This window comes from Ammospiza caudacuta, chromosome 3, assembly GCF_027887145.1.
Source record: "Ammospiza caudacuta isolate bAmmCau1 chromosome 3, bAmmCau1.pri, whole genome shotgun sequence".
In the NCBI taxonomy this organism is placed as follows: domain Eukaryota; kingdom Metazoa; phylum Chordata; class Aves; order Passeriformes; family Passerellidae; genus Ammospiza; species Ammospiza caudacuta.
Window position 1 is genome coordinate 33,867,122 of NC_080595.1, and position 15,930 is coordinate 33,883,051.

Here is a 15,930-nt window from a genome sequence, read left to right on the forward strand (position 1 = left end):
ATCTAATTACTGAGAAATAGAAATGGTTTCAAACACAAATTACTTATTTAAATTTTAGTTTCTAAAATATATACCAAATTCAGCAACTTAGAAAAGACTTGCATACACAGAAATTGCTATTCTGCTCAGTGTACTATTACAATAAGGATCAAGATAACTATCAAGAATTCCTTAGTAGTTAATATGATGCCTAAGGACAGCCTACCACTGCTGTAACAGTGTTATATACTCTCTTAGACATTATTACCTGATGTGGAAAATAAAAAATCAAAGGTGAGGCTGACATGAAAAGCAACACGTGGCTGAAAAGCAACACCTGGTAGCACATTACTAGCTCCTTATTCTTGCCCATATAATAGGTGACAAATTGGCCGATGTTCCATGGTTTTAGGCATGCAACCACCTGCTACAGAAAGTGTTCATCTCTTTCTTGAAGTAAACGCACCACCAAAAAAACAAATTAAGGAGAGCCACAAAAAAAAAAAAAAAAAAAAAAAAAAAAAAAAAAAAAAAAAAAAAAAAAAAAAAAAAAACACAAAAAAACCAAAAACCAAAAAGCAAAAAACAAAACAACCAAAAGAAAAACCCCAAATTATCGTATTTATTTATTTTTCTTCCTGTTTCTATGACTGGCCTGGTCATCTACAAGGTTAGCAGTGATGCTTACCTCCTTGATTATTCCACTCAAGTGGAATAGGTTGGATGCTAGTTTCCCTGCCTTTGGTTCGCTTTTAGCTGATACCTTCCCCTGAAGCACAAGATGAGAGAGGCGGGGTTCTCACAGCTCTCTTTCAAACACCCACAAAGGCTGCATTCTATCCCGGCATCGCCCCTGGCTCTCCAAAATCTATACTCAAGATACCTGAAGATCTACCTCCAAAATCTATACTCAAGATACCTGAAAATCTACCTTCAAAATCTATACTCAAGAATCTCAGGTGAGATTCTCACACTTTACAAAACCAGTGTGAGCTCTGTCTGCCCCCTTCTCCTGATGGAATAACAAACACACTTTCATGTCAAAACCTCCTTTCCTTTCCTCCAGGATGCCCCAAACCTTCTCTACAGGAATTGTTCATTCAAGGAAAGCAGGTCTGGCTTCCAGCATACATCGTTTTAGGGCTGAAGGAGAATGAGAGGGACGGAGAAGTGGAGGATTCCCGAGTATTAATTAAGAACACAGCCTGAAAAGCTGAGCTGCCTCAGCAGCTTTGGCAGAGAGAGGCGGGCGAAGACCCCCACCGACCTGGCCGGAGCTGTCTCCTCACAGGGCGGGCAGTGGGGCGGGCCGGTACCGGAGCCCGTAACCGCTGCGGGACGGCGGCTCCAACGCCCCCCGGCAGCCGCGGGGCTCAGGGGACACCTGCCCGCTGCGGGCCCGCGCACGGCCGGCCAAAATCCGAGCCCCGGCATCCGAACCGTCATTCCACCGTCAGGACCTCGTGGGCCCGGGAACCGCTTGCCCGCGCGGCTGGTGAGGGTAAATGCGCCTATGGAAGTCACTTGAGTAACGCAGACTGAGTTCGGCGCTGCAGAAGTGCTTTGCTCTCAGCTATAAAACGTGTGGAGTTTTAATTTTTTTTTCCCCACAAAGGGTATTCAACCCTGGTTTTCATTCTGCGTTTCTGAGAGAAATATTATCCTTCACTCTTAGGCCTGAAATGATATTTTTATACTAAAGGACAGTGCGTACCACCAGAGGGTGAAGAGACAACTGAAAGGGGGCCTCATCAATGTTTAAAAATATTTAAAGGGGAGTGGGAGGGGAGTGCCAAGAGGATGTTTCCAGGCTCTTCTCTGGAGTGCCAAGCAATAGGATAAGGGATAAAAGGCAGAAAGTGATGCACAGGAAGTTCCATCAGAATATGAGAAAGTTCTTAATGTGAGAGTGACTGAGCCCTGGAACAAATTGCCCAGAGAGGTTGTGGAGTGTCCCTCCCTGGAGATATCCAAAAACCACCTGGACACAATCCATGTACTCTGGGATAACACTGCATGAGCAGGGAGATTGGAACAGATCCACTCTAGTCCCTTCCAATCTGCCCAATTCTGGGACTCTGTGAAAAATGCTACTTGAAATATTTTCCTGGCACCTGGAGGCAAAAGCAGAAATCAACCTCTGTCAACACTAAACCAAGGCTGCCATGAGTGTGATAACAAGGCAATGCCAGGATTCCCAAACAGCCTGATACTTCCAGGACTTAGAAAAGCAGTACCATTCCAGTGGAGCTGGGTTATCAGCTGTGTCTGCTCTGGCACTGGTGGGGTACCCTCGGCCTCACGGTGGCAACTGGAGGGATGCATCTTTAGGTCACCATAGGGGATCCTCACTTTCATGCCATGTTTCAGCTAAGTAATGCCACACTCAGGGAAGCTCCTTCCCTTTAGCCCGTGTCCTGAACGCAGGCTTGTTACCTGTGCAGCATCAATTCACACACTGAGGCAAGATATTTCTACTTTTTATTCTAGTTTGCTCCAAGCAGGGAGCTGGGTGGTAATGCACAAAATGCTGGCTCCCCAGTAATCAAAACTTTACAGTATTGATAAATTTCAACAAACAAAGGCATCAGCATTCATTAGTTAAAAATTACATAACCTTGCTATTAATTAGTGCTCAACCTCGTGTTTGCTGGTTGTGTCTCTCTGCTAGTTGTGGCTCGGCTAGTTGTGTCCACAGGCGCAATTCTTCCTTCCATTTGAGTCTGGGGTCCGTTTTGAGTGGGTGGTCAATGAGTCAGAGTTGCAATTGCTCATTGCTGGGATTATCTTTTTCCCACTTACTGCTCAGTTTTGCTGACTTCGCTCTTGGTGGCTCTAGTCCAGAGAGCCCATTCATCATGTAGGATTGCTTTCTCTTTCCCTTAAAACAGAAGATTAGCCAAGCAGACGACATTCACAATGTAGTTTCTTAATCATAACTGTGCAGATAAAACTACTGATTTACAGAAAAACAAAAATTGAAAAGCTTCATTCAGAGCTTGAGGGGCTCGCTATGAGTTAGGGATGAACGGGCAGACCTCCATCTGATCCCACACCTCCGCAGCACTCCTCGGGCATCCTTGCGACGGAGCGGCCGGGCCGCTGGTGGCGTGGGGCGCAGCGCCGCCTTCCCGTCTGCTCCTCCTCCCTTTCCTCCTCCTCCTCCTCCCCTCTGCCCTCCTCTCCCGACATGGCGGCCCCCGCGGAACCCAGCGGGCTCACGGACGAGGCAGCTTACGCTGCCTGCTCGGAGCCAGATGCCAGCACCAAGGTGGGCTGGGTGGCAGTGACGGGCGCGCCCCGGGGCTGTGGCGGCCGCTCCTTCCCGGTCCCCTCACGGCGCCTTAGCGGGCGGACGTGCCGGGCTTGGGAGCCGGCATGGGAGCCGGCATGGGGCCGGGCCGGGTCCCGGCGGGGCAGCGAAGGGTGGCCGGGCCCGGAGCTGCCCTGGCGGGGTGTCTGTCAGGCAGCCGGGCGGGGTTCGGGGTCATGGCGAGGGGCGGCCGGTCCGGGCCGGTCCGTGTGAGCCGCTGAAGCCCGCGGGGCGCGCTCGGCCGGGCCCGCGGCTGTCCTGGCTCTGAGCGAGCGCTCCGCGGCGCTCCGGCCGGTCCCTGCCCGGGCGGCACACACAAATCCGTCAAAACGCCCCAAACCTTTTTACTTTTTATTAGGAGAACATTGTAGTTGAATTATTTTTATTTCCCCTCCCCCCCCCCCCCCCCCCCCGTTACCTCTGTCAACTATTATACCACGTACTTTTTATCCGCTTGGTCGTTCACAAGCCTCTTGGTATATAGTTACCTTGGAGCTTCAACAAAATATCCTTACAGAGTGGTAGGCCGATTTTGCTGCCAAGATATAATCAAGCTTGACAGAAGTTCAATACCTGTGCCATGAAATAATAAAAATAATGAGCTCAGGAGTCTAGGAGGCTCAATATTGAATATTCATGTGTCTGTTGCACTTCTGTGTGAAGTTGTTCATGTATGCTACAGTCCCATAAAATAAATATAAGGATACTCTTTTTTGATGCATCTGATAATACATATTGAATGATACCACTCATGGGATTGTTTATTTGTTTTAAACATTACGTTACAAAGACATATTTATTTAACACAAATTTGTGTGTATAGAATCAGAACAAAAGATTTTATTTACACTTGAAGTAATTATCTTTTATTTACACTTGAAGTAATTCTCTTTCTTACTTCTGAGCCTCCTGGTTTTAGAGTCATTACTAACTGGCATCTTTGTTAATACCCATAATTCAATTCTGGTTGATGTATAAAGTATAAACCTTTTTTCCCCACAGGATTTTATATTTCAGCAGACAATGTTAAGAGTAAAGGATCCGAAGAAATCATTGGATTTTTATACAAGGATACTTGGAATGACGTGAGTGGAATTTGTATGCCGTGATAAGTTTGGAGTTCTTTTCTGTTCTTCTGAAAATAACTGTTTTTTTTGGATGTAATTATATTAATTGGTCTAACTACATAAACAATGCTGTCCCATCAGCTGATGCTTAGTTGGATGGTCTGGCAGTAAGCTGTAGATGCCTAAGCTGCAAATGAACTAATATTGGCCTTGACTAGAAATTTCGTTTTTTCTTGAATAGGTCATTAATTATCAGGGTACAACTTGCTTACTTCCTCTTCACTGAGCCTGCAGCTGACTGGTAACTTTTATGACTGCACTTATAATGAGGAGGCTTATGACTGCCTCCAATCACATGAGAATAAATCAATAAAGGATAAAGACAAAGTCCAGACTCAGTCTTTTGGAGAGGGCTTTTGGAAGGCATATGCCATGCAGTAGCTTAACACATTTATGCTGGGGGTTTTGTGCATTCTTAGCATTTGAGTTATGTTTTTAAACGTCTTGAAATGAGTCCAGACTAAAGTAAAATAAATTACTTCCACTGCAGTGAAAATGAAAATTAAATACTTTGTAAAAAAGAAATTAGATTAATTTTGCATGCCTACTTGTTCCAGTTAAATGTCCTACATAAAAATGTATGCTTCATGTATTTTTAATTGATTAAATTATCACATCTGAAAGGGATTTTATTATTACAGCTAGCTATTGAAATTGTAAATGTAAAGGTATTTTCATCTAAATGTATTTCATCTATTTTATCTATGTTTGCTGTGTTCTTAAACTTTGTCCGGTGCCAATGAACTCTCTAGAATGAGTAAGAGTCAAAGTATATATTTTTATTCCTTGGTGATTTTTAAAGTGGTTACAGGTTTTCCTGTGAAAACACAGTTAAGTAACATGTGACAATCTGAAGATCCAAGCCTTTGTACTAACTTTTCTATTCAGTTACTGGTAGTTTGGTTTTTAAACATCTGATTATTTTAAATTTTGTAGGTTTGTAAGGTGTTCTGAGGTATTTTTATTTGATAGTTTAAAATGTAGTATTTTAAGGTATGGATTATAGAACAATAAAAATTCATGGAAATAATTTTCTATAGGAGAAGCATCTTGGTTTATTTGCAAGCTGCCTGACTACCCTTTTAAGTTACTATTTCAAAATAATTGTTGCCCTTTAGACTGCTTCAAAAATTTGACTTTCCTACTATGAAGTTCTCACTCTATTTCCTGGGGTATGAAGATAAAAACGATATCCCAAAAGATAAAGCTGAGAGAACACCCTGGACCTTCTCTAGAAAAGCTACACTTGAACTGACACAGTAAGTATTTACATAAGGAGAGATGACACTTTGTAACAGTGATTAGAAAGTATTGGATAAGTGTAAATCCCATTAGATTTAATAAAAATTTTGATCATTACTTGGGATACATCTTCACTGTCATACCATATTAGAATGTATCCAAGATTGGATACTTGGAAAGGTTAATCTTCCTCTTTCAGAGCTCTTTCAAACTGCTAGGTGAACACTAATATGAAACAGTACTTGATACATTTTATATGCATGGCATGTGTGTAAGTAAATTAGGGACCTTTCTTTGGATCCCCAAAGCATCCTAATAATGGGTAACTATTGCTTTTGGAATCTAATCTGAAGAGGTATTAAGTCAAAACATGTGCTTCCTGTAAACAGGACAATTTGGTTAATGCTCCTAATCGTTATAATTGTGCAGACACAATCTCCCAAATGCTGTCTTAACTGCATGACCTGCTACCCTCACTTGCTGTTCCCAGTGATGGGTAGCTCAACTGATTTGTGCAGCAAAACCTCCCTAAGCTGAATGAGACAGGAGTACTCCTGACTCATTCAAATGTGGAGCCTAAATAATAGTGAGGGAATGTGAACATGGCTGGGTTAGTCCCAAGACCATCCCTGGAGCCCATAACTAAGGAAGATCTTTGTAGTTTAATGAATGCAGCCAACAGCTGAAATTCTCTCTTTTTTTAGGAGAAACAATTTACCCTCCCCAAGGAAACTGAACATTTAGAATTAGTTAATTTGAATGCTTTTCTTCAATATGTAATAATTACTTCTTACAGCAACTGGGGCACTGAAAACGATGACAGTCAGTCTTACCACAATGGCAACTCAGATCCCCGTGGATTTGGTAGGTCTTTAGTCTTGTGTTTATAGTTTTTAATATTTGAAATAAAATGTACTAACTCTTGGAAAGCAGAAAACTTGCCTTTCATCCTTTATCTCTCTTCTTTCAACATGTATCCTGTGAAGGATGATGAAAATAAATGAAGCAATGTGTTTCAGAGTAATGAGCCATAGCTTCACTCTTTATCAAGAATCTAATCCTCTGGCAAGCCAACACATGCTAATTGTAACTACTGAGTGAAGAACATCAGTTGTGGTTGTATATTAGATTATCATGGTGCTTAAACTGATTTCATCTTGGATTTCTGCTGTATAATCCACTAGTTAATGATTTTAAGGTAGGAGGACAATTCCACTCATCTGTAGCACTGAGGATATTATTTGTGTGGCTTGATTTGATACTCCTGAGTGCTTGAAAGGTCACTGCTGTGAAATAAGTTTTCACACTTGGTCCAGCCACTTGACATTTAAAGCTCCTGAAGTGATTTGTAAGCTCAGTCCTTGCATAGCACTAGTGTCAGTCTCTGCAAAAACAGCATTAATGGTGAAGTCCATGTGCTGTCAAACAGGGCAAATACAGCAAAATCCTGTTATGGAGCTCTGCTTCAAGGAAGAACATGCTGATATAACAGTTTGATTGAAAATCTTGGTTTTTCCTATTCTAAATAAAGTTCTTGTCTAAACAACACAAGATACTTCAACTCTAACATTTGTGTTTAAAAGGCATTATCAAAAGACAACTGTTTGAAGAAGAATAATGTTAATACCCAAAACGCTCTTCCTGGAGTTTGTTCTTAAATATAGTCTTAATTTATGTGAACTGCAGCATGAAATACTGAACTAACTTCCACAGAACACTCAGCAATATTTATAATGCACTTCACTCTTTTTACCTTCTTGCACAGGACACATTGGAATTGCTGTTCCTGATGTCTATAAAGCTTGTAAGAGGTTTGAAGAACTAGGAGTGAAATTTGTGAAGAAACCAGATGATGGTAAGTCTTGATCAGAAATGCAAGTAAACTTTTTTTTTGTTTTAGTATATTCTATGGATGAGATCTTCCTGGAAAGCTGGGTAATGTGTTGCTAGGAGTTGCCACTGCTTAGAGGTTTCTAGAACCAGTTACTCCTGCACCACCTTATAGAGTGGGCAAAACTGGCAATAGATTCATCTCAGTAACAATAATAAATCAGTCTGCTACATGCTTTCTGTATGCAGCCTGACATGTCATGTATACTGCTGCCTAGTTGTTACAGAATTACTGTAACATGGATCAAATTTACATGGCACATCTGCTTGGAAATAAGAAGGAATAACAATCTGCTTAGGAAAATAAGTCAGAAAACAATAATTCCTACTCATTTAAACTGAGTCATTCTTGACTTTTCTGGCTATTTTCATGTAAATCCACCTAACACCTGCTATACAACCTACTAGTTATTATATTTTTAACTGGCTTTTTCAGATTTCGTAGGAATAGCCCCATTAGTTTATATCATAATTGAATTACATAATATATAGCACAAATGTCTAGAGAGTATATAAGCAAAGAATGTGTATGTGAAAATATTGCAAGTGGTGAGAAGTCTTGCATTTTTCAGCTGGATTCTCTTACATAAAAAGACCTCATGAGATTTTTAGAATTGATGCATTCAAAAACAGACATGTAATACTAGTAATTAAAACAGAATTAAGTAATTTTCATCTTATTCTCTGTGTTCTCAGCTGAAGCAAAATAAGAAATATAGCTGTAAACATAACTTGATTTCTTGAATTAAGAATAGATCTTGGTATTTCTAGCATTTTAGAGTTTCTGAGCCTTTTTTAATTTGTCTGTTAAACAGTGAGAGGCTTGAAATGAGAGTTGCTGACTTAGTGCAGTGGTAGGAATGAAAGTACATAGAAGTAAAAGCTTAGACTATATATGGAGAGAATCACAAGAACTCCTGAAGCAGACAAGAGGTGGGGGCAGAACAAAAGCTCTTCTTTAAAATTCAGAAACAAAATTGATGCAGCAATGACAAGGAGGAGGAAGTAGTTTTGGGCTTCATATTTTTTGCAGAGCAAGCTGGGAGATCAAGCCTTGGGTTTACTTTCCTGCTTTACTGGTCAAACATCTATTTTCTCAGTTGTTCTTGTGACTAGAAAATATTAAGAGCTAGGCTGGTTCTGTTACAGTAAATAACTTTATTGGAGCAACTATAACTACAAGTGTGTGGTTAACACTTAAAAGATAACATGTTGACCTGTGCTATCCTGATCTACTGTTGAAAACAACTTTTGGGGACCCTGTTTTAAGGAATAATATAAACAGTAAAATTTATAACAATTGTGTCCTGCATTTCTCTGCTTTATGAAGTGATGCAGAAGTATACTGTAAACCATGTTAGAGGTAAAATTTTTATGGTGAAAGTTCAGTGTGGAGTCAGAAATGATGGGAGATTAATAGGGTAGAGGAACATAGAATTTTATAACAGCAAAGCCAGCTCAAGAAAATATATTAAAACATCCCCAGAGCACAAAAATATTTTCCTGAATTTCAAGGATGAACACTTACCGGGGCATATGCAAAAAACTTCAATCAACAAGATGGAATTGCAAGGTGACTTTTAGCTACTGCTTTATTGAGAGTAGGATTGACACTTTTGCATACAAAGATGTAATGCTGATTAAAAACTAATCTGGATGTTTTTAGAATTATCCATCTAAATCTGAACTAATTCTCATGCAAAAGGAAAAATATTTTTCAAAGTGATCATATTTGACATTTAGAACCAGTCATGTAGTCTTAATTTTATCTTTTGTTTTTTCCCTAATAGGTAAAATGAAAGGACTTGCATTTGTTCAGGATCCTGATGGCTACTGGATTGAAATTTTGAATCCTAACCACATGGTGACTCTCACTTAGTTCCAGTGAAGTATATTGTATAAAAGAGACCCATTTTCAGACTCCCGGAGAAGATCTGAAACAGTGTTTGTGAAATTTGCTTAATAGAGAGGAATCAGTCACGTTCAGAGTCTCCTCCAAAACTATCCCCTGGGACCTCACTTGGATTCCTTTTGTCTTGTCCGGTGATGTCACTGCAAATTGTTTCCAGTTAGGAACACTCAATCATTTTCTGGAAGAGCACTTAAACAGATTCTCCTCTTGAACATTGATTATGTTAATATTTCAGTAAACACTGTCAAAAGATAAGTGACCAGAAGCTCACTGCATATCACACTGATTAGATTTAAACTAGCAATGACAACAACTCCTGTGTTACTACTGATGAGCATCAATGAGGCGGCAAAAAAGAAACTTCAGTATATTTTTTTATGAAGTCAAAATATCCTGAAAGCTTCATATCCTATCTTGTATACTAGAAAATAAAAGTCAGGCTAATTTTGACTGGAGTAGTGGCATGCTTATAAAAATCATAATCTTACTTACATTATTCCAAGCAAAACTCTTTTAAGGAGCAGCCTTAAGCAGTCTTTCAAAAAGAAATTTTACAGAGGGAATAAATCTGTACAGCAGAAAGAATTCAGTCTTTCAGCTCAGTTTCTGACTGCTGAGTGATAGCCAAGAAAAGAGGTCTCGTTGTTGCTAACTCACAGTAACCCTTGTCTCTTTCAACACTAGGAAGAACTTGCTCGTAATTTTTGTTTCAGTAGAAGCCTGAGGCTATATTTGACTTAAATGCTCTGTATATTCTGCCTTAGGAAATTAATGAAAGAGTATCTGAAACAACAGTTTGCTACTACTAGACATTTGATCTGCCCTCCCAAAACAAGTGATGGTACACACCTGTGAGCAGCAGGAGAACATGTAGCATTTCCATGTGTTACACAAACTCTAAAACCCTCTGCTTTGTCTCACTCTGGTTTGAATAGCACCTAACTTCTTCAGTTATGTGGCTACCAAGTAATGTGTAGTGTAACCAAAGGCTAATGAATAGTGTAAAGGCATTGCAGTTCACTTCCCAATAAAGCACTGGTGAAAACTACAAGAAATGTTAAAGCATGATGATGTGTTGCTTTGCTTCTTGTTGAATTCTAGATGACGGAAAGGCTCGCTGTTTTGCTTTGAGGATTCTGTTTTGAATCATTGTACTCAGCAGTGAAATTTCCAGTGGTCCTTTCCTGTGGTCCTTTCCTCTGGACTCTTCACAGACCTCACTGGTCCATTTCTCTGTCTCCTGGACAGTCCTGGGAGCCCAATCAATTGCCTGGTGCTGGCCAGCACCAAAGGGAGTTGGCCACCTAAAAACTGGGTGAGGCTTGACTCCAGTTCCTCCTGTCATATGTTGGTCCCAGATGGTGGAAGGACTCTGGAAAGCCCCTGTGTGAGCAGAAAAGCCACACTGTGGAAAGCCAGTGTCCACAAAGGAGACCGAGGAGTGCTGCAAATTTGTTCTAATAAAGGGAGAGAGTTCACTGGGGGCACACCTGTTATAAACTCCCAGCCACATGTTGCCCTCCTCCTTTCCCCACTGGCTGAGGTACTGGGAAGGTACAGCCTTCCTGAACTGCCTACCACATACTTCCTCCATAAACATGTCATTTCCGCCCAAAGTTCAGAATCTCAGGCTTGCATGGGGACCCATTTGTTTCAGGAGTCAAATTTCTGGGCTCTAACAAACCTGCAGATTGAAGTTGGTAGAGACATGAGGAACTGTTTCAAAGACATTAACACACGCTGCCCATGGAATTGTTTGGAAAGACATTGGCACACATCTTTCCTATCATGTAGTCCAGTGGATAACTACAGAAGTAGGAGCAGGCTTCTCTGCTTAGTAATCAAAATTTACTCTAAGCATGTTGGCTAATCTTGTAGTGACCCTTGGTTTTTTATATGCTTGACAAAGTGTGGACATTATAGATTTTGAGGTAGTAAAGAGGGAACTAGTAAAAATCCACTGGCATCTACAAACTAGTTACAGAAGTATGATGAAGTGGACAAGGTGTGGGTTTGGGTTTCTTTGAGAAAAAGGTACTGCTGCTTGTCATACTGAGAACTAATTTAAACCAGTATCCACAGACAGGAAATCCAAGAATAAACTACTAAAGAAAAACACTTAATGGTAAGTCTTTTAACCTGCAGCGTCTTTAAAATATTTTAGATGTAGAACATTTTTGAAATTGTTCCATGTTCTCACTGATTACAGGCCGCTATTTTTGCTTCTTCCAAGGAAGGCTTCCTTTCTTCTAAATAAAGCGTGGCATTAAATAACGTGTAGTGCTTTGCCTCTCGGAGGGCTTAAATTTAGCTTCGTGCAGTGCAGCCGAAGTCACTCTCACGGTTACACAGCGACAGGCCCACATTCCCCATTCCCGCTGGGAGAAGCTCTCCTGACGCAGGAAAGCAGGACGCGCACCGGAGGGCAGGAGCCACGCACGCCGCTACCAAGGAAACGGGGCTTTTGGACGCGGCCGAGGAACAGCGGGCGGGTGGCGGGGAAGGTTAACACCGCTCGCTGATCCGCAGTGCCGGTGTCGGGCCGCGCCGCTCTGTCCGTGCCGCCCGCCGCGCTCCAGGGGCGGAGCAGGAAACACAACGGCGGCGGCGGCGCTCCCGCGGCGCGCCGGGACCCGCTTGCGTCACACGCAGGCCGCTGCTGCCCGGTGACGTCAGCGCGCCGCCGGGTGACGTATGAGCGGCGGCGGGGCGGGGGGAGGAGGCCTCGGCGGCGGCGGGGCCGGTGAGTCCCGCGGGCGGGAGGGCGCGGCGGCCGCGACCCCCAGGCCGAGCGGGGTTCCGAGGCCGCCCGGGGTCCGGAGGTGCTGCCGTCGGCGGCTCCCGCCGGGCGCGGGCAGGGCGGGCCGGGCCGGGGGAGCGCTGCCGTCCGGGGAAGGCGGCGGGCGCGTTTGGCGGGGAAGCGGATTCACCTGAAGTGCCTTGTTGTGGAGGCAAGGGAGGAGCGGCCGAGCGGGCCGGGGTCGCTTCCCCTGGCGCCTCCCGAGCTGCGGGTCGGTGGCGGCCCGGGCTGCCCCGGGCGCGACCTTGGGCGCACCGCCGGCTCCGCTCCGCGCCCGCCTCACCTGCCGGCCCCTCGTCCGCCCCTGGCCGGCTCCTCAAGGCCCTCCTTGGCCTTCTAATTCGAATTTCATCTCATATAAAGTATAAGTTCGGTATTTTGACGCTCTCGCAGTACTCAGTGTTTTCCCTGGTGCTTTGGTGTCGTAGTAGTTTAACCACTCTGCAAGTTACGCACTACTGTGATTCATTGGAGTTACTCTTAGCTTAGGAGACATATTATCAGATTTAAAAAAAAAAAACCAACTTGATGTTAACTTGGTAGCAATCTGCCGGTGATCTCTCTTGCCGGACAATGTCTTTTGCTCATGTTTTTAAAGCACAGCAAACAGACCTCCTTAAAGTCCTGTGCTGGAATCATTTAAGCTTTTATGTGTTTTAGGATTTAATTTGAGCCCGCTCACAGAGCAGGTGTATTTGGTGTGTCTTCTGTTACAATTCTAAATCAGCTGCTAGAACTGTTCCGTTGAGATGTTTACTCAAATTTAACAAAAAAAGATCCCGAGAATTTTAATGAATGGCTTTTCTATGTATTTTGATAACACAGGCCAACTTGATAACATGCATTACTTATAGGAAAGATACTTACATGTTACATTTTGATCCTCAAAAACCAGGAGACTTTCTTTGCAAAAAGCCTGGATTTGATTTGCAGGATTAAGGTGTGATTACTTCCTAGTTCATGAGACCGCCTAAATTTTTTTTTTCTTCCTTCTCCTCCTTTGTTCTCTTAAACATATCCCATAAAGAAAATTAGAGTGACCCATATGAGAGAATTCATAGATCAAGATATCATCCATGTAGCAAATTAAATACAGTTTATTTTTCCTCCTGGAATGTTTGATGGGAAGATTAACAGTAATTTGTAATTGTTAAGAGAGACTTGTTATCTTGGTTATGTATTTAAGCCAGTCAAGCCTCTGGATTTCTCCATTTCCTGACCTTACAGTTTTATTTTGGTTTCCTGTTTAAAAAAAGGCTTGTGCAATAGAAAGGTCAGCAACTGCCTTAAGTTTTGTAAAAAAAACAACCACCAAAACCCAAACAGAACCCCTAAAACTTTAGTTAGGCAAGAACACTTGGAGAATTTTGTCTGTGTGGGGAATAATGCATGTGTTACACAGTTTGTACGGACCTGGTTTAATTAGGACACCCATCTGGGAAAATGGCGTTTTCAGGGATGTTAATGCTGAGATGTAGCAGAAATGTCAGGATGGAAATTTTTGGTTTATAATAAATACGGCAATGTGTTACGGTCTTCTGTGATGGTTAAAAATATTAGTGGTCAAAATTAAGTTATGATGACTCAGAATAGCGATACTATTCCTGAATTCTGTTTTTAGAAGTTTTCCCATTAAATTGAAGGCTTTTTAAAGGATTTATTTCTGCAAGGAGTTGAGAAATACACATCTCTCTCACTTTCATCATTAGGCTTTGTGCTCATGCTTTCTGATGGTGTGTATTTCATGCATTGTTCCAGGAAATGGTCCAGTTGTTGCTGTGCAGCTGGATGTTGCTGAATAACATTTCTATGAGCTTGCTGTTCAGTCTGCCCGTTGTTCAGAATGGCGAAGAACCCTAATTTCCCAGAGGCAGGGAATCTGCCTACGGGCTACGCGCACTGCAGGTCTTCAGACAGCTTCACTGGTGAGTGGGCCCCACGTGTTTTCTTGAGATTTTAATGGTTTTGTTGTATGCCATTTTAACCAGGTTAATTTTATATATGTGTTAATAAATAATCTGCACTAAGTATATTGTTCTTTGTACTTTGCTAAACTTACTCCTTCTCTTCTGTGACAGGAAAGTGTCTGAGCGGAATGTAAAATGTTAGCACTACAGCACTTAAGTGACAGGAATGTGTCTGCAGATGAGCAGGGCATAACTCCCCATATGCTTTGAGTCAAAACATTTTTTTGTACTAAATTGCCGTTTAGAATGCTGTGATTGGATGGTGGGTTAGTCTCCATTAATGTTACCATCTGCTTTCCTTTTAATCCTTTCGCAACAGAAGGGTTGGAGATGAGACTTGGAAGTTCTGTGAATTGCCCTTATTTGTGCTTTCAGATTCTGTCGATTTTCAAGTCCTATGAGTTGATTATGTTATTTGTGGTTTTGGCTACAAAGTATCAAATCTTGTTTGGGGTTGGTTTTTTTTCCCGTTACAATTTTCACTCAGGTTCAACTTTGGTTGAACTAACCATTGTTACTTGGAAGTGCAAAGGAGCTAGGGTTCTGACAGAAGCAAAGTATTTACACTCTGAATGTTGAAGTATTTAGTGAAAATTTCTGTTTCCTGAGATTATATATTTATGAAAAGACATATGTGTATCCATTGGAAATACAAAAACAGTATGATTTAACCAGTGGTATGTTTGTACAGTAGTGTTACTGTTACATCTGTCATGTTCTGGGAGTCTGTGGTAATGGAAATTGAAACTAAAGTAATATTTTACTGGAATTTTTTTACAATATATGAAGTAATTATGAAGTAATGAAATTACAAAAAATCGAAATACTACTCAAGTGCCATCCAATCAACTGAGAAACAATTTTTAGATCAGAGAATGTAAAAGAAAATTTAAGAAAATTTTCTTTTTCTAATTCTGATAAAAGTATTAGCTTGCTAGGTACAAACTAGAGGATGTAGGAATTAGTTGTTTTAAGAGTATGAAGTTATTTGCTCAGTGTCTATAAGCTGGACTTGTTTAATGAAAAAATTAATTCTAGCAATAGTCTGTTTACTTGCATTTATTTCTAAAGTTTTGATAGAGCTGTTATGTAAGCATTCTTTACTCATGTTATGTAAAATTTTTCTTCAAATAATTCATTATTACCTGGTAGAAAAACAACACTCCCATGTTTCATTGAAGCAGCACTGCTTTTCAGAGGATCCTTCAATGTTAGCCTAAATGAGGGCGGGAAGAGACTGAATGCTGATCTTTCATTGCAACTGAGAGTTGTTCAGAAAGGATGTCATTGCTGTTGTTGCTAAATTTCCTAGATGATGTTTTTGTATCACATAACCTGTTACAGATTACCTACTAAGTAGAAGTACAGAAAACTGAAAGCATGGAGGGGGTTGTTGTTTCTCCAGGCACAGCGCACATTATGTAGCATTGCATGCTGCCTTATGCCATAAATACTGGGCTGCATTTTTCACATGCTCACTGTTAAAGATGGCCACCAAATAGCGTGTCTTTCACTGAGTTCAGAAAAGTGGTTTGTAGGCCTTAGGACTTAAAAAATGCTTTTTCATATTGTCGCAGTTCTAATGGTGCCTCAAAATCACTGAGAAGACTGTTTTGATTGTTTATTTCTGTGTCATGACCAAAGCTGCAGCAGACGACTCCTGAAGCAGTTAATTAGCTCTGAATACCTCCTGGAAGTAG

At 41.6% G+C, this 15,930-nt stretch overlaps 2 protein-coding genes across 2 annotated transcripts in view; both read left to right on the forward strand.

Moving 5' to 3' along the window:
* Positions 1 to 3,140: 3,140 nt before the first annotated feature.
* Positions 3,141 to 9,913, forward strand: GLO1 (glyoxalase I). Its single transcript, XM_058801828.1, has 6 exons — positions 3,141 to 3,250; positions 4,295 to 4,377; positions 5,538 to 5,678; positions 6,458 to 6,525; positions 7,427 to 7,516; positions 9,342 to 9,913. Exons 1-6 carry the CDS (start codon positions 3,170 to 3,172, stop codon positions 9,428 to 9,430), a joined length of 552 nt encoding a protein of 183 aa, XP_058657811.1. The 5' UTR covers positions 3,141 to 3,169; the 3' UTR covers positions 9,431 to 9,913.
* Positions 9,914 to 14,020: 4,107 nt separating this feature from the next.
* Positions 14,021 to 15,930, forward strand: part of BTBD9 (BTB domain containing 9) — a 112,006-nt gene continuing 110,096 nt past the window's right edge. Inside the window, exon 1 of the mRNA XM_058801912.1 lies at positions 14,021 to 14,188. Within this exon, the coding sequence (XP_058657895.1) occupies positions 14,107 to 14,188 (82 nt within the window). The 5' untranslated portion in view covers positions 14,021 to 14,106. The remainder of the gene's footprint in view (positions 14,189 to 15,930) is intronic.

What these genes read in the sequence shown, in the direction of transcription:
- GLO1 (XM_058801828.1), top strand. Translation starts at nt 3,170, where the DNA reads ATGGCGGCCCCCGCGGAACCCAGCGGGCTCACGGACGAGGCAGCTTAC. An exon ending in ACAAGGATACTTGGAATGAC is followed by an intron (nt 4,378 to 5,537) that starts GTGAGTGGAATT and finishes GTTGCCCTTTAG; the next exon opens with ACTGCTTCAAAAATTTGACT. An exon ending in TGTGAAGAAACCAGATGATG is followed by an intron (nt 7,517 to 9,341) that starts GTAAGTCTTGAT and finishes TTTCCCTAATAG; the next exon opens with GTAAAATGAAAGGACTTGCA.